Source organism: Giraffa tippelskirchi, chromosome 11 (assembly GCF_054371585.1).
Source record: "Giraffa tippelskirchi isolate mGirTip1 chromosome 11, T2T-mGirTip1v1.2.pri, whole genome shotgun sequence".
NCBI classification, from domain to species: domain Eukaryota; kingdom Metazoa; phylum Chordata; class Mammalia; order Artiodactyla; family Giraffidae; genus Giraffa; species Giraffa tippelskirchi.
In genome coordinates this window covers 52255163-52276586 of record NC_137285.1, presented here as the reverse complement: position 1 = coordinate 52276586, position 21424 = coordinate 52255163, and the positions used below count along the sequence as shown (strand labels likewise).

Sequence of the window (21424 nt, the reverse complement as noted above, 5' to 3'; positions counted from 1 at the left end):
AAATCCGTGATGAGACGAGCATGTTTCATTTCAGTCAGTTCCATTTCAAGAGAGTTTGAAAATTTTAGACAGTATATTAAAAAATAATATAAACAATTATTTCATGGCACATCATGTTAGCTCTCATCAGCAGTTTTTTATTATACAAACATGACAAAAACAATGTAGAAAAGTAAAATACTTGTACATGGGGGAAGAATGAAATATAAACATTGTTGCAACCATTAGCTTTTGATACACAATTTCACCTATCAGTAAAGGTTTATTATAGATGGACTGATGCATATTCTATGCAAGGCACTTGCAAACTCTCTCATAATAAGAGCTTTACTGGTGGCTCAGTGGTAAAGAATCAACCTGCAGTGCAGCAGATGCAGGTTCAATCCCTGGGTCAGGAAGATCCCCTGGAGAAGGAATTGGCAGCCCACTACAGAATTCTTGCCTGGAAAATCCCCTAGACAGAGGAAACTGGCAGGCTATAGTCTGTTGTTGTTCAGTCGCTAAGTCACATCTGACTTTTTGCAACCCCATGAATTGCAGCACGCCAGGCTTCCTTGTCCCTCACCATCTCCTGAAGTTTGCTCAAATTCATGTCCATTGAGTTGGTGATGGTATCTGACCATCTCGTCCCCCGCTGCCTCTTCTCTTGCCTTCAGTCCTTCCCAGCGTCAATGTCTTTTCCAATGAGTTAGCTCTTCGCATCGGGTGGCCAAAGTATTGGAGCTTCAGCTTCAGCATCAGTCCTTCCAATGAATATTCAGGGTTGATTTCCTGTAGGATTGACTGGTTTGATCTCCTTGCTGTCGAAAGCACTCTCAAGAGTCTTCTCTATCACAACAGTACGAAAGCATCAATTTTTTTGGCACTCAGCCTTCTTTATGGTCCAACTCTCACATCCATACATGACTACTGGAAAAACCATAGCTTTGACTCTATGGATTTTTATTGGCAAAGTGATATCTCTGCTTTTTAATATGCTGTCTAGGTTTGTCATAGCTTTTCTTCCAAGGAGCAAGTGTCTTTTAATTTCATGGCTGCAGTCACTGTCTGCAGTGATTTTGGAGTCCAAGAATATAAAATCTGTCACTGCTTCTACTTTTTCCCGTTCTATTTGCCGTGAAGTGATGGGACTAGATGCCATGATCTAGAGCTAAAGACTATGGGGTTGCAAAAAATGTTGGACACGACTTCGCAACTAAACAACAACAATAGCAAGAAGAAGGGCTTTATAGATCAATAATGAAATTATTGGTTTCCACCTAGTTCCTCCTTTCTCGTTGGTAGTCAATTCTCCCTTCAAGTGTTACACCTAAAGAAGAAGTAAATGAAGGCTGGTAGTCAATTTCCACGTTGGTTGGGGCATCCTCTATGCCTATAGCCATAGTACCAAGTGGTACAAGTTGTTTAATAATTTGACTGTCACCCTTGAACCAAACACCCTCTATTTTCTTATAAGATGTAAAATATCAGTGCAATTTCGAAGGATAAAATATGTACACAATTTTATTCAACATTTTACATTATGCTACAAATATGTACAATTTCAATAATAAATTAAAAATAAATGAACAAAATAAATCCATCCTTGGCAGACAACATGGTCTCAGTGCCGTGTCTCAACTTTTTCCTTTATGAATCCATCCCAACCAAGATCCTGAGCATCCTCCTGCCGGAGAATTTGCTTTGGCAGCACATTTGAAATGCTGTGTTTTGTTGCCTCTAAGCCATGGAAAGATGTTTGTTAATAATAGAAATGCGGAAAAGGATCAGCTGCAATCAAGAAGTGTTGATGAACATTTGCACAATATGTACAAAACTCTTCAAAAATTCTTTGATACTTTTTTCCTCCAGTTCCTCACATTCTTTGCATCCCAATTCTGTTTTATTCTGCAAATAAAAAGAAAGGATTCGATTGGAAAATCTAAAATATGCCTTTCCTGTGAATATCATATCATTTGAACCACATGGTGAGGTGTCCAGACATAAAATCTTTGGCAGATTAATTACCATATTAGGAAGAACTAAGGGAAAAGAGAACTGGGAGATTTGATAAGGACTGATTTTTTCCTAGAGTGAATTAAGGACAACGAAAAATATAACTGAAAAAAAAGATCTATTGAACCACAGACTTCTTGCTTAGAGGCCTTTGGTAGTTTCTAGTCATCTACCCTAGCATGAAGTCCTTGCCCCCCTGAATGGCATGCAGGCTCTCCTTGAGCTGTTCCTTACCTATTTCTTTCACTTTTTCTGCAGCTCAAATATTCAGCCCTAGGAACACTGGGCTCATGCCTTTTGGTCCCATACATACATCAAGCTATTAGGTGTCTTGCTTTTCTCTCTTCCTTCCACACTTCTATTTTAGCTACAACCACTCACATTTAAGATCACTCAGGTGCTGTCTCCACTGGGAACGCTTTTCTGAACCTGGGAGCTCCCAAGGCTGGACTAAACGTCCCATCTCTTCATTCTCAGAACTCCATATTTAGGCTCTCTCTCGTATCACGCCATGTGTTAGGCTGATATTAAGGAGCTTTATGCTTCTCAGACCACTGTTTGCTCTAGGCTCTTCCACGAAGTCAAGGCTATGTATTGTTGCTTCGCATAGGGTCTGGCACATGATATTCACCCAATTATTATTGGTTAAATTGAACTATTCCAATGAATACCATAAATTATTGTACTTTAAACACAGTTTCTATAAATGTAGCAATCCAAAAAACAAACTTTCCAGGGATCATCTGAGCTGTGAAAGCTGTTTCAGAAAAAATCAAAATGAGATCTTCCATTCATTAAGCATTTAAAATTCAAATTCACCAACGTTTATCAAGCACATACCCTCTGCCAGGTGCTGTCATATTCCATATAATGCTGTCCTATTTGATTCTGAAAATAATCATGTCAGATAGGAAGGCAGAGATATTAAATGACTCGTTTAGTTGACATAATCAGTGAAATTCTCCACGTTCAGGTCTTCTGACTGTACATTTGGGCTACACTATGTCATGATGAGGGTGACTATAAAAATGCACATTAAGGAGCTCCCCATTGACATTGCTATGAATTATCTGTTGCATGGCTCAGCCTTTCCACCAATAACAGAGAGATAACACATCACAAGAGTATTTTAAACATTAATATATTCATTTCAGAAATAGATCAGAATTCTAGTACATGTCAAGCATTGTTCTAGGAGTTGGGATACAGCACTAAAGACAAACAAAAAAACAGAAACAAAAAACCTGCCCCCTCTGAAGCTGAAATTCTAGTAGGAAAAACCAGACAATATCCAGCAAGGAAAATATGTAGTATTTAAGATGGTGCGACATATAGAGAAGGGGGTGAGGCATGCTGAGGTGGGGGCGGGACTGCAGTTGTGAAGAAGCGACATTGCTGTGAGAAGGTGACATTGAAATAAAGACCTAAAGCAGCTTGGTGCTTTAGGGACAATCAACGGTGTCCAGCCACACTAGCTCAGGGTCTTTGCTCTTTCAGCTGCCTCTGACTGAATGTACTTCCCCATGGCATCCTTGAAGCTCATTCTCTCTCATGCTTCTGCCAATTGTCAGCTTTGTAAGTACACCTTTTCTAGACTCTCAGTCCCCTTACCTGCCTCTTTTGTGGCCACTACAGTTAATAAACATCTGACCTACTATTCAATGCTTACTGATTACTACGTGCTTCCTCCCTCTGTAAGAGCAGGAACCATATGTGTGTTTTAACTTCTGTTATCCTGAGGGCCTACAATGGGTCCCAAAGAGTATTTGTTAAATGAACAAATTATGATGATGGCTTTGTTTATGAAACTTTTTCTGTCCACTCCTTTGGCCGCTAGTGTTTTGCCACGCTAGCCATAATCTTCTGTGCTTCACGGCCTTGCACAACTGATGCTCCAGCCTAGCATAGGGGTCCCTGGCATTTGCTCTCCAGGAGCCCTATACTGCTCTTGCTACCTAGGAGTATACCTTATACTCCAAGTATTCAGATTCTTATTATTATCTTTTTGCAACATTTATCCTTTGAGTAGATAAGAAGGCAGACTCTGGAGAGAAACCGCTCGGGGATTCCTGGCTCCTCATTTTACTAACTGCATGAATTGGAGAGAGAGATGCAAGCTCCCAGAGCCCCAATTTCTTAAACCTCAAAACAGAAACAATGATAACCGTATCTCACAGATTGACTGTGAGAATTCAATGAGTTACCATCCAACTCTGGAAGAACAGTATCTGGCACAGAGTAATAATCCAAGTTATTACTCTATGGATGCTCAACAATTGGGCTTCCCTGGTGGCTCAGACATAAAGAATCTGCCTGCAGTGCAGGAGATCCAGGTTCGCTCCCTGGGTTGGGAAGATCCCCTGGAGAAGGAAATGGCAATCCACTCCAGTATTCTTGCCTGGAGAATTCCATGGACGGAGGAGCCTGGTGGGTTATAGTCCACAGGATCGCAAACAGTTGGACAGGACGGAGTGACTAACACACACACACACACACACACACACACACACACACACACGCTCAACAATTATGTAACTATACCTGGTGATCAACACCTTGAGGTCAGTGACCTGTTTGTCTAGTTCGCCTTTGTCATTTCAACACATTTCAGCACAACCCTGTGTGCATGAAGCACACGCTGTGGAGCATGCAGTAAATGTTTGTTGAATGAATAAATCAATGGAAAGTTTAGGATTGTGTGCACATGAGTGATGGTGCAGCTTCTGGCAGCCATTCTGCTGGAATTAACTCCTTTTCCCAAGTGCTCCCTCCAAAGGTCTCCTTGTCCATTCCCATCCAGCTAATGATTTCCCCCAGTCAATCCAAGAGCATCTGATGTAACTCTGGACAACTCCTGGATAACTCACCTCAATGGAAGATAAATTGCTGTTTGCAAGCATGGTAAGATTTTCTATTATTTCATAAATGGTGGTATTGTTGGACTCGTGTAAAATAACACGTAACTCCAGGAGAAAGCACTGTATCGCTGTTACTTTGCAATTGGGCTAAAACAGAATTACAAAGAATCATTTTTGAAAACAATATTTTCCCATTATTTCAGTTTCACACAGATGCAATTCTGATTTTGTAAAAAGTCAATCCAACTATTTTATAAAGAAACACAATACTCCTAAGACATTTTACATAGGAAGCAGCTTGACTTATTTTCCTCTTTTGGCTTTGAAATCAAAACCAAAAAAAACTGAGAACAAAACAGTCAGGAAAGATGGGGATACTGTGCAGAAGAAAGAACATAAAACTAGAAAACGTAGAAATAATACATCACTTTTTCCCACTAAGCACTTTTCCTCTGTATAAAGGGGTAAAAATATTGACCTGGAACTCTCAAAACATGAATGCAGATGGTGCATATAGAATAATTTTTTAGAATCAGACTGTACTGTTAACATTTTAAATATTGGTAGCTGCTAATCATACTATTCCTGCAAGTTCCAGTGGCAGACATGATTCCAAGAAATTTCTTAGAAAAATCAAAGCAGGAGTTTGGCCTATGCACAGGCTGGCCAAATCAGAAAGGTACTTTTCAGGTCCCATAAAAATACATTTCCCAAATGATTACTTTAACAAAAACCTAAACTTCAAACCGAAGTATTTAATGAGCGTGTGGGGCTCTGACAGAGACTGTCTGATTTCTTGTTGTCAGTGCCGTGCACAGCGCCTGGAACTCTGCGGACACTCGCAGGTGCTTCCTGAATGAATGAAGGAGGGCGGGAAAGAAAGGGGGAGAGGACACAGCTACCTGGCTGGCACTGCAGATACTCCTTATCCTCCCACAGCAGCTGCTCGGCATTGAAAGGGTAAATACTGTCACCATGTCAATAAAAGAAATAACAACTAAAATATAAATAAGAAAACTGAGGTTCAGAAGTATTTAGTGTCTTCCAAGGCAACAAAGCTAGGAAGTGGCTGAGTCAGGGTTTAAATCTAAGTTTCGGTCTCAGCTTCTGGCTAGCTACAACAACCCCAGGAGCGGCAAGGTTCTCTTCTTACAAAAACAGCCATCTCAGGATTCTGAGTGTTGGCAGTTAATTAACTGCTTTCTACTCTGAAGAAAATGCAAAAAATGGAAAACATGTTGAAGCCAAAAGAGGAGACTCTTTCTAGTACAGCAGCACTATATCCAAGTGATTGATAGAAACCTGTTTTTCCCCCCTAGTTCCTAGCTGCGGCTTCTTTCCAATGCTTAAAAAGTCTCGGTAGGGTAAACCTTCTATTTCAGAGAAGTTCTAATTAAGGAATAATAGAAGACTCACTGTTGTGAATACACACAACACAGAGTTTGTTTTCCACGAAGAGAAGATGTCAGGGATTTGTGTCTTGGTTTTAGGAGCCAATTCAGAGAGAATGGACCAGCAACTCAACTGAAATTCTATATGCCTTAAGCAATGTCAGCATATTAATGAAGCAATTTAAGATCATTTTGGAATTCTGATGGATTTTATGGGTTGTGTTTGTTTCTTTTGTCACATAAAGAATAACCAGTCAGAATCCTTTTCTGACAACTGTAGAGATTCAGGCAAAATGTAGAACAGGACTATACTTAAACAATTTGTACAAAATATGATTAAAAGTGATAGCACTGGATAAAATTGATATGTTGGATATTTTTAAATTGACTAACTTGATTCGTGCATTAATTGCATTATATTTTACTTGCATCACAGAAATATACACTATGTTTTGTTTGACATTGATAGAAAAAGGCTTTTTTATGTCTTGATTTGACAAAGATGCTACAATGTAAATAGCATCTATGTAGCTCTTTCTCCCTCAAGTGCTATAATCTCAACAATTGCATATAAAATTCATTGATCATATGAACACGCCAAACATTAGATTTTAAAACTATACATGTTTCAGTAAATTTATAAAAATATATTTCCAAGCCTTTGAACACTGGAAAAGACAGCAATGTTGAAAACAAAATATACTCACATGAGCATCACTTTCAGTATATAAAGTGGCATCCATATGTATAGACTGAAAAGAAACAAAATGAAGCAATATGAGAAACTATTCCCTGCGTTAGATATAATGGGAACAACCTACTGAAAACATTAAATTAAACTTCCTAAATTAAAGTCTTTACTCTGAGATAATTTTATTCATGTGAAGTTATAGGAAAACTACTGCAAGATCCTGTGTGCCCCTTCACCACTTCCCCCAGTGATGATGCTGTGCATCAGCAGTTCAGTTCAGTCACTCAGTCGTGTCCGACTTTTTGCAACCCCATGGGCTGCAGCACGCCAGGCTTCCCTGTCTATAACCAACTCCCAGAGCTTGCTCAAACTCATGTCCATCAAGTCAGTGATGCCATCCAACCATCTCATCCTCTGTCATCCCCTTCTCCTCCTGCCTTCAAACTTTCCCAGCATCAGGGTCTTTTCAAATGAGTCAGTTCTTCCCATCAGGTGGCCGAAGTATTGGAGTTTCAGCTTCAGCATCAGTGAACATTCAGGACTGATTTGTTTAGGATGGACTGGTTGGATCTCCCTGCAGTCCAAGGGACTCTCAAGAGTCTTGTCCAACACCACAGTTCAAATGCATCAATTCTTCAGTGCACAGTTTTCTTTATAATCCAACTCTCACATCCATACATGACTACTGGAAAAACCAAGCTTTGACTAGACGGACTTCTGTTGGCAAAGTAATGTCTGCTTTTTAATATGCTGTCTAGGTTGGTCATAGTTTTTCTTCCAAGGAACAACTGTCTTTTGATTTCATGGCTGCAGTCACCATCTGCAGTGATTTTGGAGCCCCCAAAAATAAAGTCTGTCACTGTTTCCATTATTTCCCGACCTATTTGCCATGAAGTGATGGGACCAGATGCCATGATCTTACTTTTCTGAACTCGATTTTTAAGCCAACTTTTTCACTCTCCTCTTTTACTTTCATCAAGAGGCTCTTTAGTTCTTCACTTTCTGCCATAAGGGTGGTGTCATCTGCATACTTGAGGTTACTGACATTTCCCCAGCAATCCTGATTCCAGCTTGTGCTTCATCCAGCCTGGCATTCCACGTGATTTACTCTGCATATATATTAAATAAGCAGGGTGACAATATACAGCCTTGATGTACTCCTTTCCCGATTTGGAACCGGTTGTTCCATGTGCAGTTCTAACTGGTGCTTCCTGACCTGCATACAGATTTCTCAGGAGTTAGGTAAGGTGGTCTGGTTTTCCCATCTGTTGAAGAATTTCCCATAGTTTGTTGTGATCCACACAGTCAAAGGCTTGGGCGTAGTCAATAAAGCAGAAATAGATGTTTTTCTGGAACTCTCTTGCTTCTTCAATGATCCAGTGGACGTTGGCAATTTGATCTCTGGTTCCTCTGCCTTTTCTAAAACCAGCTTGAACATCTGGAAGTTCACAGTACACATACTGCTGAAGCCTGGCTTGGAGAATTTTGAGCATTACTTTACTAGAGTGTGAGATGAGTGCAATTGTGGGATAGTTTGAACATTCTTTGACATTACCTTTCTTTGGGATTGGAATGAAAACTGACCTTTGACCTGTGGCCCCTGCTGAGTATTCCAAATTTGCTGGCTTACTGAGTGCAGCCCTTTCACAGCATCATCTTATAGGATTTGAAATAGCTCAACTGGAATTCCATCACCTCCACTAGCTTTGTTCATAGCGATGCTTCCTAAGGCCCACTTGACTTCACATTCCAGGATGTCTGGCTCTAGGTGAGTGATCACACCATCGTGGTTATCTGGGTCATGAAGATCTTTTTTGTATAGTTCTTCTGTGTATTCTTGCCCCTCTTCTTAATATCTTCTGCTTCTGTTAGGCCCATACCCTTTCTGTCCTTTACTGTGCACATCTTTGCATGAAATGTTCCCTTGGTATCTCTAATTTTCTTGAAGACATCTCTAGTCTTTCCCATTCTACTGTTTTCCTCTATTTCTTTGCAATGACCACTGAGGAGGGCTTTCTTATCTCTCCCTGCTATTCTTTGGAACTCTGCATTCAAATGGATATATCTTTCCTTTTCTCCTTTGCTTTTTGCTTCTCTTCTTTTCACAGCTACTTTTAAGGCCTCCTCAGACAGCCATTTTTTTCCTTTTTGCATTTCTTTTTCTCGGGGATGGTCTTGATCCCTGTCTCCTGTACAGTGTCACGAACCTCGGTCCATAGTTCTTCAGGCATTCTGTCTATCAGATCTAATTCCTTGAATCTATTTGTCACTTCCACTGTAAAGTTGTAAGGGATTTGGTTTAGGTCATACCTGAATGGTCTAGTGGTTTTCCCTACTTTCTTCAATTTCAGTCTGTATTTGGCAATAAGGAGTTCATAAGTTGAACCACAGTCACCTCCTGGTCTTGTTTTTCCTGACTGTATAGAGCTTCTCCATCTTTGGCTGCAAAGAATATAATCAATCTGATTTCGGTGTTGACCATCTGGTGATGTCCATGTGTAGTCTTCTCTTGTGTTCTTGGAAGAGGCTATTTGCTATGACCAGTGAGTTCTCTTGGCAAAACTCTGTTAGCTTTTGCTCTGCTTCATTCTGTACTCCAAGGCCAAATTTGCCTGTTACCCCAGGTATCTCTTGACTTCCTACTTTTGCATTTCAGTCCCCTATAATGAAAAGGACATCTTTTTTGGGTGCTAGTTCTAGAAGGTCTTGTAGGTCTTCATAGAACCGTTCAACTTTAGCTTCTTCAGCATTACTGGTGAGGACATAGACTTGGATTACTGTAATACTGAATGGTTTGCCTTGGAAACGAACAGAGATCATTCTGTCATTTTTGAGACTGCATCCAAGTACTGCAGTACTTGGAATCTTTTGTTGACTATGAGGGCTACTTTATTTCTTCTAAGGGGCTCTTGCCCACAGTAGTAGATATAATGGTTATCTGAGTTAAATTCACCCATTCCAGTTCATTTTAGTTCACTGATTCCTAAAATGTCAATGTTCACTCTTGCCATCTCCTGTTTGACCATTTCCAATTTGCCTTGATTCATGGACCTAACATACCAGGTTTCTATGCATATTGTTCTTTACAGCACTGGACTTTACTCTCATCACCAGTCACATCCACAACTGGGTATTGTTTTTGCTTTGGCTCCGTGTCTTCATTCTTTCTGGAGTTATTTCTCCACTGATTTCCAGTAACATATTGGGCACCTACCAACCTGGGGAGTTCACCTTTCAGTGTCCTATCTTTTTGCCTTTTCATACCATTCATGGGGTTCTCAAAGCAAGAACAGTGAAGTGGTTTGCCATTTCCTTCTCCAGTGGACCACATTTTGCCTTGCATAACAGTACAATATCATAATGAGGAGACTGACATGGATACATCCACCCACTTTGTTCAGATTTCACCAGTTTTTGTGTATATGTGTATAGTTCTTTACAATTTTATCAGATGTGCAAATTCATGTAACCACTACCATATTTAAGATACAGAACAATCCATTACCATAAAAAAACTTCTGTTACTCTTTTGTAGCTAAAATCACCTTCCTCCTGAAACATTCATATTTCCCCCACCATCCTTCTATATCGTGTCAACCAATTATCTGCTCTTCATTCCTATGATATCATTTCAAGAATATTATATAAATGGAATCATTCAGTAGGTAACCTTTTGAAACTGGCTTATTGAAAAAGCTAATAGACTTTATTTTTTAAGAGGTTGTAGGTTTGCAGGACATGACCAGAACAGTTCCCATATGGCCCCTGGCCCCTTCCCAAGTTTCCCCTATTATTAATATCTTATATTAGGATGGTGCATCTATTACACCTGATGAGTCAATATTCATACATTTTCAACAAAAGTCCATAGATTACATTAAGGTTCACTGTTGGTATTGTACACCTATGGTTATTGAAAATATGTAATGACATGCATTGATCATTATAGTTACATACAAAATAATTCCACTGCCCTAAAAATCACCTGTGCTCCACTCTTTCATCTGTCCTTTTTTCCTAACCACTGGTAATCACTGATGATTTTATTGTATCCAACCTTTTCCAGAATGTCATATTGTTGGAATCATATAGAGTATGTAGCCTATTTTGATTGGCTTCTTCCACTTAGCAAATGGGTTTTAAGGATCTTGTTTACCTTTTCATGGCTAAGTAGCTCATTTCTTTTTATCCACTGAGTAACATTCCATTGTATGGATGAACTACAGTTTGTTTGCCCCATTGACTTTTTTTACACAGTTGTGTGTGGATCTCCACTGAAACCAGCTGATTTGGAGATTCTTTTTGGGGAGCTTGTATATGGTGAATTCAAAGTATTTAGTAGTTATAGGAGAGTTCACATTATCTATTTCATCTTAACTACATTTTGATAGGTTGTGGTTTGTGAAAAAATTGTCCTTTTCCTCTAAATTATCAAATTTATGAGAATCAAGTTGTTCATGGTTTTTCTTTAGTATCTTTTTAATGTTTGTAGGTTCTGTAGTAAGAGCCCAATTTCAGTCCTGATACTAATGGTATCTGTCATCTCTTATCTTTGTCAGGATTTCTAAAGGTTTATCAATTTTATTGATTTTTTTCCACAAGTAATGAACTTTATATTTAGTTGATTTTTCTCTATTGCTTTCCTAACTTGAATTTCATTACTTTTTGTTTTTGTCTTTCTTACTTCCTTACTGTAATCTCACCTTAACTGAGTATATTTGCAAAGACTTCTGAGGTCTAGGTGAATGTGAATTTAGGGGTGGACACTATCCAATCTATTACAACATGACATATTCTTTCCTCTTTCTTAATTTCAATCTACCCTTTTGAAGTCAATTTCTTGTAGACAGCACAAAGTCAGTTTGTATTTTGTCATCAATTTGGCTGATCATGTCTTTTTGTCAGTATTCTTTTTCTCCTCTCCTTCTACAGTGATAATGCCAGGAAGGCTGGATCTTTTATTGTCCCCCAAATCCCTGAGGCTTTATTTACTTTTTCAATCTGTTTTCTTTCTATTCTGCCCTTGAGTTGACTGTCTTTCCTCTGTCATATTCATTTTGTTAATGAGCCTCGTCAGTCTGTTTTATATCTCAGCTATTGCATTTTTTAGTTCTGTAATTTCCATTTGATGTGTTTTTACATATTGTATTTCTTCGCTAAGACTTTCTGGGTTGTTTTTTGTTTTATTTTCAGTTATTTCAAGGATATCCACAGTTACTTGCTGGCACATCTTCACAATGGCTGCTTTGAAATTGTTGTCAAATCATTCCAACATCTAATCCATCTCAGTTTCAGAGTCTGTTTCAGACTCTCTTCTCATTCAAGTTGTGATTTTCCTGCTTTTTGGTTAGAAAACTGATTTTTCAATATATCTGGTATTTAGGATATTACATAAGGAGACCGTGGTCCTAGTTAAGTCTTGTAGTTTAGCATGCAGCCACTCTGTGTAGGCTTAGCACAGAGGTGCTGACCTATGTTTGTATGCTGTGATTCCAATGATGGTTTAGTTTTCAGAATCTTTGTGGTGCAAATTTGGAAGGTTTGGTACACCTGCTGCCCGAGATGCTCACTGGTCCCTCTTGTGTTGCCCACACAATAATACAGCCCCTATTTCTCTCCTCTACAAGTTCTGCCAGAACAACCAGGGTCTCCAGAGGGGTTTTCTAGCCCATGGAACAGAGAGTCCTTCTCTGGGTCAGCCTATTTCCCCTACAAGGGTCACCAAGTCACCTGGTTTTTCTACTAACAAGCCTCTCCAGTCTGTTTTATATCTGGAGGATATATCTGTTATATATATGACAGGAAAAGGGAGTCTCACTGGCCTGTGGTCACAGAGAGTTCTTTATGCTAGGCCACTCGTAAATTGAGGTTTAAAGGTAATTGCTATCTGAAAATTCTAAATAAAAGATTTCATCGGAGGTTCTATGAGGCATACCAATTCTACAGAAACAGTATTAAGTGAGATTTCATTAAGACTGACAGCAAAACACAGGGAGTAACAGACTCCATAGCAATTACACGAAATATTTTATGGAAAAATGAGTACTTACTTGAATAAGATGTTCAATTGTTTTCAAATCATTTATTACATACTGCCAGTTTGCTTCTGTTTTGGGAAGACCTGCACTGATACAACTGAAAGCAAAACCAAAGGGCAGAGCGTTTGAATGAATGTAATACTCTCTTGATGAATACTACAGGCAAAAGAGCAATCAAGACCTTTTTATTCCAACAAGTGAAAAAATGAGTGCTATCTTTGCCTTTGTGCATTCCACAGCCTTGTAGACGAATATAAACACTGAACATACAGTACAATTTTGGTGCTTTAACTCTAGCTTGATGACAAACCAGGATTACAGAAAAATCTAATTCGGAGGGATAACTTATAGATAAGCTGGTGCAATTTATCACATCGAAATAAAAACATTGCTTGATGTGTGGCAGTGCCCAGAAAATGTTTTTGAATGAATTATTACTTTCCTTTAAGCAGAGGTCCCATCAGACTTTTAAGTCTAATAAATGGGTAAAATTATCAAATAAGCACTCATCTTTCTCATGTAAGGATTTTGACAGTAAATATATGCCCCTTACATGCATCTTATAACAGCTTTCTCCATAAACATTATGAACTTGGGCCTAGTCACAAAACTAGATCATACAGCTTATATAATTGTGTAAAATAGAAATTTAATATAAGGATAAAAGATACATACACTGACCAAGTAACTGCAGAATAATTCTTAGGGTTTCAGGAAAAATAGTTGCTCCCTGATGGATCCAGGACAGAAGCACGCAAGCCACAACTATTCTTTTTTTGAGAGGAGGAGTTACCTGCACAAACCTATGGTTCCCTATAAATGAAGGCATTAGCAGAATAAAACTGAACTGCGAGTCAGACTGCAAAACTACAAGTTGGGTGAGTGCAGTGTATTAGTTGCATCTAACAGAGAAGGAAAAAGTTAACAGGCATGGGAAAATATGAATGTTTATTCGGAGAAAAATCAAAAGGCCTAAATGAAGAAATAAATGTTTCAAACTGAACCAAGATAGGGCTTAAAGGATAGGAGGAGTCAATGCCAGGGGTAGATAAAACAAAAAAGTAACATGGGTAAGCCCTCAATATCTATTCTCTTACTGGTGTCAAAATCACACAGGATGTTAATAAAGAGTTTCCTTCCAAGTTTAGTCAGATACCAAGAAGTCCAATTTATTTGCAGGATGTAATACTCATTTGGAATTTTATAAGAATATAGAAATTCTCTGTAGGATGTTTACGAAACCTCCTCTGAATCTCCATAATCTGCTATCATACCCCACATACTGAGAACCTAAAGATTTAAGCAAACTGAACATGAAGCAATTTAACAGAGAAGATATTAAAGAACAATGATCCTTGTTATTAACATGATGATTCTATGCTGAAAGATAAAATTACCCCAAAATGAAGACATGAATGCCAGCCTCTGTTAAAAAATGACTGTTCAGAAGTAAACACAAGTAGCATTGGATGGAAGTACTTCTCAAATATGGTTTCTGAAAAATAAAATCATAGACAAAGTGGTTAAACTTCTCAGTGAAAAAATGAGATTCAAAATGATACCTTATCATATTTTTAGGTTCCAAAATGTAAATATATCAAAACTTCAGAATTCCTTATTGGAATTAAGGAAATTAGAATGTATCTTTTTTGCTTTCTTTCCTACCTTCAACTCTGTCTCCTACATGCAAAGTTCTTTAATACCTATTTCTCCAGACACATTTCAATGATAATAATGCATAGAAAATATGTATATTTACTAATTTACCTATATGGTAATATAACTTGTTTCTATTATCCTTAACTTCCTTCTCATCCTTATTTCCTTTTTTCTTCTTTTTTCCTTATGTTCTTGTTAATTGTCCAACATATTTCATGTTAGTTATATGAATTATTAATATAGGTATGCTAGTTATATACTAATTTCACATAACAATATGAAAATAAATTACATATTAATATCATTTGGAGACAAACTGAATAGAAATGGAACCAACCGAAGACACCCTATGCTGTCTTAAGAGCCAATATATAATACATTTTCTGGGTGACTTAGGAAGATTACTTATCTCAGAACTTCCTGGAGTTTTGATATTTCTGCCTGCCTCTTTCACGTGGTCAAAATCTTTATAGTTTCCGAGAGCAATGCTTTTTCTATTTTTTGGCCATGCAGCATCATGGGATCTCAGTTCCCTAGCCAGGGATTGAACCCCCCCTGCATTGGAAGGCAGAGTCTTAACCACTGAACTGCCAGGGAAGTCCCAAAAGATCAGTGTTGACTTAACTGCTAAGAATCTGTGCTCCATGTTATTCACACTGAAAGAATGAATAACAGCTAGACCTTGTTTTCAGAGACTACACAACTTATTGATTAGACATTTAAAGAACAAAACAGAGTGAGATAAGTGAAAAACAACATGAAGAGCACATCACGGTGTTAATGGACTTTAAAAACCTAGTTTGTTTATTTTCAAAATAAGAATAACCCATATGTCAACAGACATCTGTGACATCCCAAAATCTTCAGAGAAGAGCCATATAAATTATTACGAAGTATCTGAGACACACAAGTGACCTTTTAAGAAAAGTCCATGTACTATCTTCATCTAATTTTTCTTACCAAAATTCTCATTACTCAATGCCAGAGTAAATCCTTCAGTATTGAAGAAGAGCTGGCTATGGCAATGGGTTTCCAGCAGCCATCCATCCAGAATACTTCCTAGAATACGACCCAGAGCAAAGACGATCCATTAAAAACACAAGTGGACTAGTAGGGGGAAAGAAGGGAAGAGCATTAACAGTTATTGAGCACCTACTTTTTCACAGTCACTCCATTAGTCACTTAGAAATGTGTATCTCATTTAATCATCAGAACAATCCTATGACAGAGGGTTAGCAACTTTTGGGTGAGCTGCCCAGGCACCACAGGAAGTGCAAGACAGCCATGATTTGAGACCAGGTTTGTCTGATTACAAAGCCCAAGTCCTTTCCAGTACATTAGGTTCTTGAATTGATTGAATTCCAAAGACATATTAATAAAAAGCTGAAGCAGCCAAATACCTTAATGCATACAAACTACTGACTATTAATATAACTTACAACCAAAGTAGCTACTTCTATAGACATCTATTCAATGTCTTCAGTCTTTATATCACTGTTAATTGAAACATCACCTGAGAATTTCATAAGTAACAAAATCCTCTTTTCTTTAGTTCAAAGTGATGAAGTATATGAAGATTACACATTCCCATATCCAATTCCACTTTATTAAAAAAATTTAAAACCAAAATATATAAAATTTAAATAACTATTTTGGCCATCATTCTAAAATGGTATGTATTTCTTGATTTCCCCTTTAAAAACCAAAATCTTCCATGTCTCTCAACATAAGTATTCACTGCAATTAAGTTTTGTAGACTGAAATAATTATTTTATTTTCAGATGTTTTTGAAATCTAAAAATGATTACTATATGATGTATAACTCTTTAAAAGAAAAACTAGAATTTAACTAGGTATTAAACAAGATAGTGTAAGTGTATATCCAATAAAAATGCCATCTATTCCACAACAAAATATTAAGTCTAATCTTCCTATTACACATAATCTAAACCACCCATTAATCAGTTTAATTAAAGCAACCTCTATTACTCTCAAGTTAATCATTCTCTGTCTATGTTATCTCACTGCTCCAAATTATTTGTAAAACTTTAAAATTATCTTCCCCATTTCACTCAAACTCTCTTAAATTCCCTACTTCCTTTTTAGTTGTAGGATCCCCCACTCCACGTTGTTCAACAAACAGGATTTACTGAACTGGGACCAAGCAGTACAAAGGGTGATACAATTGTTAATGAGGCCTCATGAAGCCGCTTGAGTAAGCCATGAGTATTTCAATCCTGGGCTTTTGCATCAGTGAGGCACACAGGCAGGATGTTAAAATCTTACCAATGGGACTTTCACTGTCCTGCCCAACCACCAGCAGCTGGTGTAAGTCATGGACAACTAACAGCTTTAATCAGAATGCACCATGCCAAGTCTGATAGAATAAGTAGGAAACGACCTCAAAGACTTCTAACAAATAATGATAATAAAAACCAGTGTTAACTGAGGATATTTTTACAGCTTTGTTAATTTGGAAAAAGAACTGACACAGTTTTCTAGTTGACAGAAAGACAGATTTTCATAACAGCTTTGGAAGTTTCAACATTCCATACTTCTGTGGATCAATAACTTTACTAAGAATGTGAGTGTGTGTAATCCATGAGTAAAGAAGACCCAAAAAGGTAAAATACTCTGTAACTTTCTCTTTGAGTAAGACTCAGTGTTAACATTTAATATAATTATTACTAGAGTAAGAACTGTTTACCAAGTGCTTTTAAGTCTACAAAATTATTTCACATACATTATCATATTCAATCCTGACAGTATCTTTATATGAGAGATATTACTCTTATTTTACAGTGAAGAAATTGAGGTTCTGAGAGGTCAAGTGACTTCCTTCAGGTAAATGTCATACATGTGGCTATCAAAATTGTACCTCACAATCCAGGTTGCACAGGTAGAAGAGAGATGCAAGAAATAATAAACTCTGGTTGAGAAGTGGAGGTCCTTACTATAAAAAGCATCTGATCCATGCCATGTGAATCATAAAAAGTCATTGCTCTCTGATAGTTTATAAACAGGTGTTTCATTTGTGGTTGCCAAGGGGGAAGGAGGTGGGAGAGGGATGGACGGGGAGTTTGGAAATAATAGATGCAAAATAGTATACACAGAATGGGTAAACAACAAGGCCCTACTGTATAGCACAGGGAACTATAGTCAATATCTTCAGGTAAACCATAATGGAAAAGAATATAAAAAAGAACATATGTGTTTATTTATATACGTGTGTGTGAGTGTGTGTGTGTGTGTGTGTGAGTGTGTGTGTGTGTAACTGAATCACTTTGCTGTACAGCAGAAATTAACAAGATGTTGTAAATTAACTATACTTCAATAAAAAAAAGCAAAAAACAAATGTGTTTCAAACTGTTCTGACGTGAAATGGAACTCGAGTCCTTTCACAAACATCATCTCATTTGACCCCCACAAAGTACCTGTTAGATACAAGTGGCTGAAACCAGGTTAATTACTTTCTGAGAATACAAGTGGAGTGATGAAATACATTGTCCACTTCCTTATAATGTCATATTTTTGGAGAACTATGGAAGCAGTGTTTAAGCCTGGCACACAGTTTGCATATGGTCATGAAAGGCCCTAACAATCAGCATCTTTGATGTGTCCTTCATTCACCTGTGTGCCTAGATCCAGGAATAAAAAAGACTATATCCAAGCCCTACTCTCAAAGAGCTATCAGAGTTTAAGCTGATTTTTTTGGACTCCTGTGACTGGGTCTCACTGCAGGGTACTCCCTGAACTTATGGCAGCAAGACTATCTGATGCCATTGCCTAAGAGTTAGACAGCGTGAAAAGCGGACAATCCACACAACGGGGTGGCCCCAGTAGCTTTAATTCTGGAGTGACTTGTGAAAACAATTGTAAACATTCTGCGTGCTAAGTTGCTTCAGTTGTGTCTGACTCTTAGTGACCCTACAGGCTATAGCTCGCCAGGCTCCTCTGTCCATGGGATTCTCCAGGTAAGAATACTGGAGTGGGTTGCCATCCCTCCAGAGGGTCTTCCCAACCCAGGGACTGAACCCATGTTTCTGAAGTCTCCTGCTTTCCCAAGTGGTTTCTCTACCCCTAGCGCCACCTGGGAAGCCCCTATTCTATACCAACAGTAGTTTTTCCCAGGGAGGAAAAACAATCTAGCATACCGCTGTTTTCTTTTGCTTTATTCTGTTTAATTATTTACCTGCCTAGTCACACATTTAAAATAAACTTAAATAGACTCTGCAGGAAAAGAAGGGTTATAAGTATTGGTTTATTTGGTACACATATTCAACTAGTCACTCAAAAAAACTAAAACCAAGGGCAGACCAAGGTTGAATGCTTATGTGGAATATAAAAAATGTAAGACTACATGGCTGTCCTTAATCCATTTAGTATGCATTTATTAAGTACTTACTACCTGCTGGACGTTTCGGTATGACCTAGGCATTCCTGTTCACAAAGCAAATCAGTGAACACAGAAGAACCTTGGTTTCAGGAAGAAAGATGGACTATATATACTATACATAAGTAAATGGATTATATATTTCGTTAAAGAGTGGTTAAATGATACAGGAAAAAGAAAACAGGTAAGAAGGACAAGTTTGCAACTTTAAGAAGGGTGATGTTCTAGAAGTCAAGTGAGAAAAGTACGTTCAGGAACAGGAAATGAAGACCATGTCAGATGTGCTGACAGGTCAAGGAAGACACAGACTGAGTGCTTACCCATGTGCTTAGCAACATGCAGGTCATGGATGACGTGGAAAAGATCACTTAGAGGGGAGTAACGGAGCCAGAAGCCTGCATGAGATGGGCAGCGGAGAAAGGGATAGGACTGTAAATTGCTAGTGCAGACAATGTTTTGAAGAACATTGCTCCAAAAGGTGATAATAGATGGGAGAAAGTGAGGGAAATAAGAGCACATTTGTATGCTGAGGTAAAAACTGATTATGGAAGAGAGGGGAACAATTGCCAGAGGGATACTCTTCAATAAGGCTTCCCTGGTGGCTCAAATGGTAAAGAATCTGCCTGCAATGCAGGAGACCCGGGTTCAATTCCTGGGTCGGGAAGATCCCCTGGAGGAGGGAATGGGTACCCACTCCAGTATTCTTGCCTGGAGAATTCCATGGACAGAGGAGCCTGGGAGGCTACAGTACATGGAGTCCCAAAGACTTGGATACAACTGAGTGATTAACACACACACAAGAGAGGGGAACGATTGTCAGAGTTATATTCTTGAATAGGCAAGTGAGGATATCTGGGATATTGTGATTTATAATATGTATTTGGTCTTCATTCTCATTTTTGGCCCACAGCTCCTAAAAGCTTAGGAATTTCTAGTGATGAGGGTGATAAGGAGAGTGATGAGATCTTTTATTATGATAATGAGGTGACTTTTGGACTCCACCCAAGGATGTGGGCTGGTTGCAAGAAGAACCAACTATGTGATTAGAGGGTTGAAACTTTCAGTCTTATTTCTGCCCCCTCCTCAGGAGAGGAGAGAGGAACTGGAGGTTGAGTTCAATCACCAAAGATCAGCAATTTAATCAGTCATGTCTATGTAATGAAACATACATAAAGAACCAAAAGTGTGGGTCTGGAGAGCTTCAGGGTTTGGGAGCCACAGGGAGATGCTAGGAGAGGGCATAGAGCTCCGTGCCCTTGCTTCACAGCTTGTCCTGTGCAGCTCTTCCATCTACCTATTCCTGAGTTATATTCATTTATTAAAAACCAATAAACTGGGGTGTTGGGAACCTCTGATTTATAGCCAGTTGGTTAGAAGCATGGATAACAACTTAGACTTTCAACAGGCAACTGAAAGCACATGATGGAAGGCTGGGAGGGGGCCAGTCTGGACGACTGAACCATCAACCTGTGGGATCTGACTCCTAATTTGGGTAAAAAGTATCTGAATCGAGTTGAATTCTTGGACATAACCCTACTGGTGACTGAGGATTGCCTGTTAGTCGTAGGGCAAATCCACCCTCCTCACGTTGAAACTGAGTGCTCAGAACATCGAAAGAGTATTTTATACACAAAGGGGTCCAAAACTGGTCACCTTTTCAATGTGATCTTGAGAAGGAAGGCTGAGTAGCAGGAAACCTAGATGTACAGGCTGAGAGGCAGGTAGATGTGGTGGTGAAAGTTCTTGACATTGCTTTGAATTTCTGTTAACTAGGACTAAAGTCATCAGCAGACAGCCTGGGAAGAAGGTGTTATGGGTTGAGGATAGGAGAATACGTGAAATAGCTATCAAGGTATAGAGGACAGTGAATAGATGTTAAGTATTTTACAAGAGCCTAGCCTAATGAAAGTTCATGGTCATGAATGGCCAGAAAGGAAGATTAGTCAGCATGCTTGTGTTTCCGACAGCCACATTACCACGTAGAAAGAATAGCTAGGCTTGGAGTAGGTAGAGATACGGATTTAGTCATGGCTGCATATGTCAAGCAAGTACAACCAAGAGAAAGGCAAGGGATTTTAGAGTATACATAAGGGAGTATAAGGGACATGTGTCTACGTAATATAGCTTTTTTTATCGTAATTATGGAGCTTCATAAAGGAAGGGTTAATGGAATCATGGGGCTTCCCTGATGGCTCAGTGGTGAAGAATCTGCTTGCCAAGCAGGAGATGTGGGTTTGATCCCTGGGTGGGGACAATCCCCTGGAGAAGAAAATGGCAACCCACTCCAGCATTCTTGCCCAGGAAATCCCATGGACAGAGGAGCCTAGCGGGTTACAGTCCACGGGGTCACAAAGAGTTGGACAAGACTTCGGAACTAAACACTTCAGTTGAATCATATC

At 38.7% G+C, this 21424-nt stretch overlaps 1 protein-coding gene across 13 annotated transcripts in view; it reads right to left on the bottom strand.

Annotated features, from left to right (window-relative positions):
* Positions 1–116: 116 nt before the first annotated feature.
* Positions 117–21424, bottom strand: part of IL15 (interleukin 15) — a 318782-nt gene continuing 297474 nt past the window's right edge. For 12 of the 13 annotated variants that reach the window (XM_081543549.1, XM_081543548.1, XM_081543544.1 and 9 more), the window contains 6 exons: positions 15593–15691; positions 14371–14468; positions 12986–13070; positions 6952–6996; positions 4863–5000; positions 117–1887 (listed from right to left, as the gene is read on the bottom strand). In XM_081543549.1, the coding sequence (XP_081399675.1) occupies positions 1777–1887; positions 4863–5000; positions 6952–6996; positions 12986–13070; positions 14371–14468; positions 15593–15604 (489 nt within the window). In that variant the 5' untranslated portion in view covers positions 15605–15691 and the 3' untranslated portion in view covers positions 117–1776. Of the gene's footprint in view, positions 1888–4862; positions 5001–6951; positions 6997–12985; positions 13071–14370; positions 14469–15592; positions 15740–21424 lie in introns of all 13 variants that reach the window. The other variant, XM_081543552.1, reaches the window with a different exon arrangement.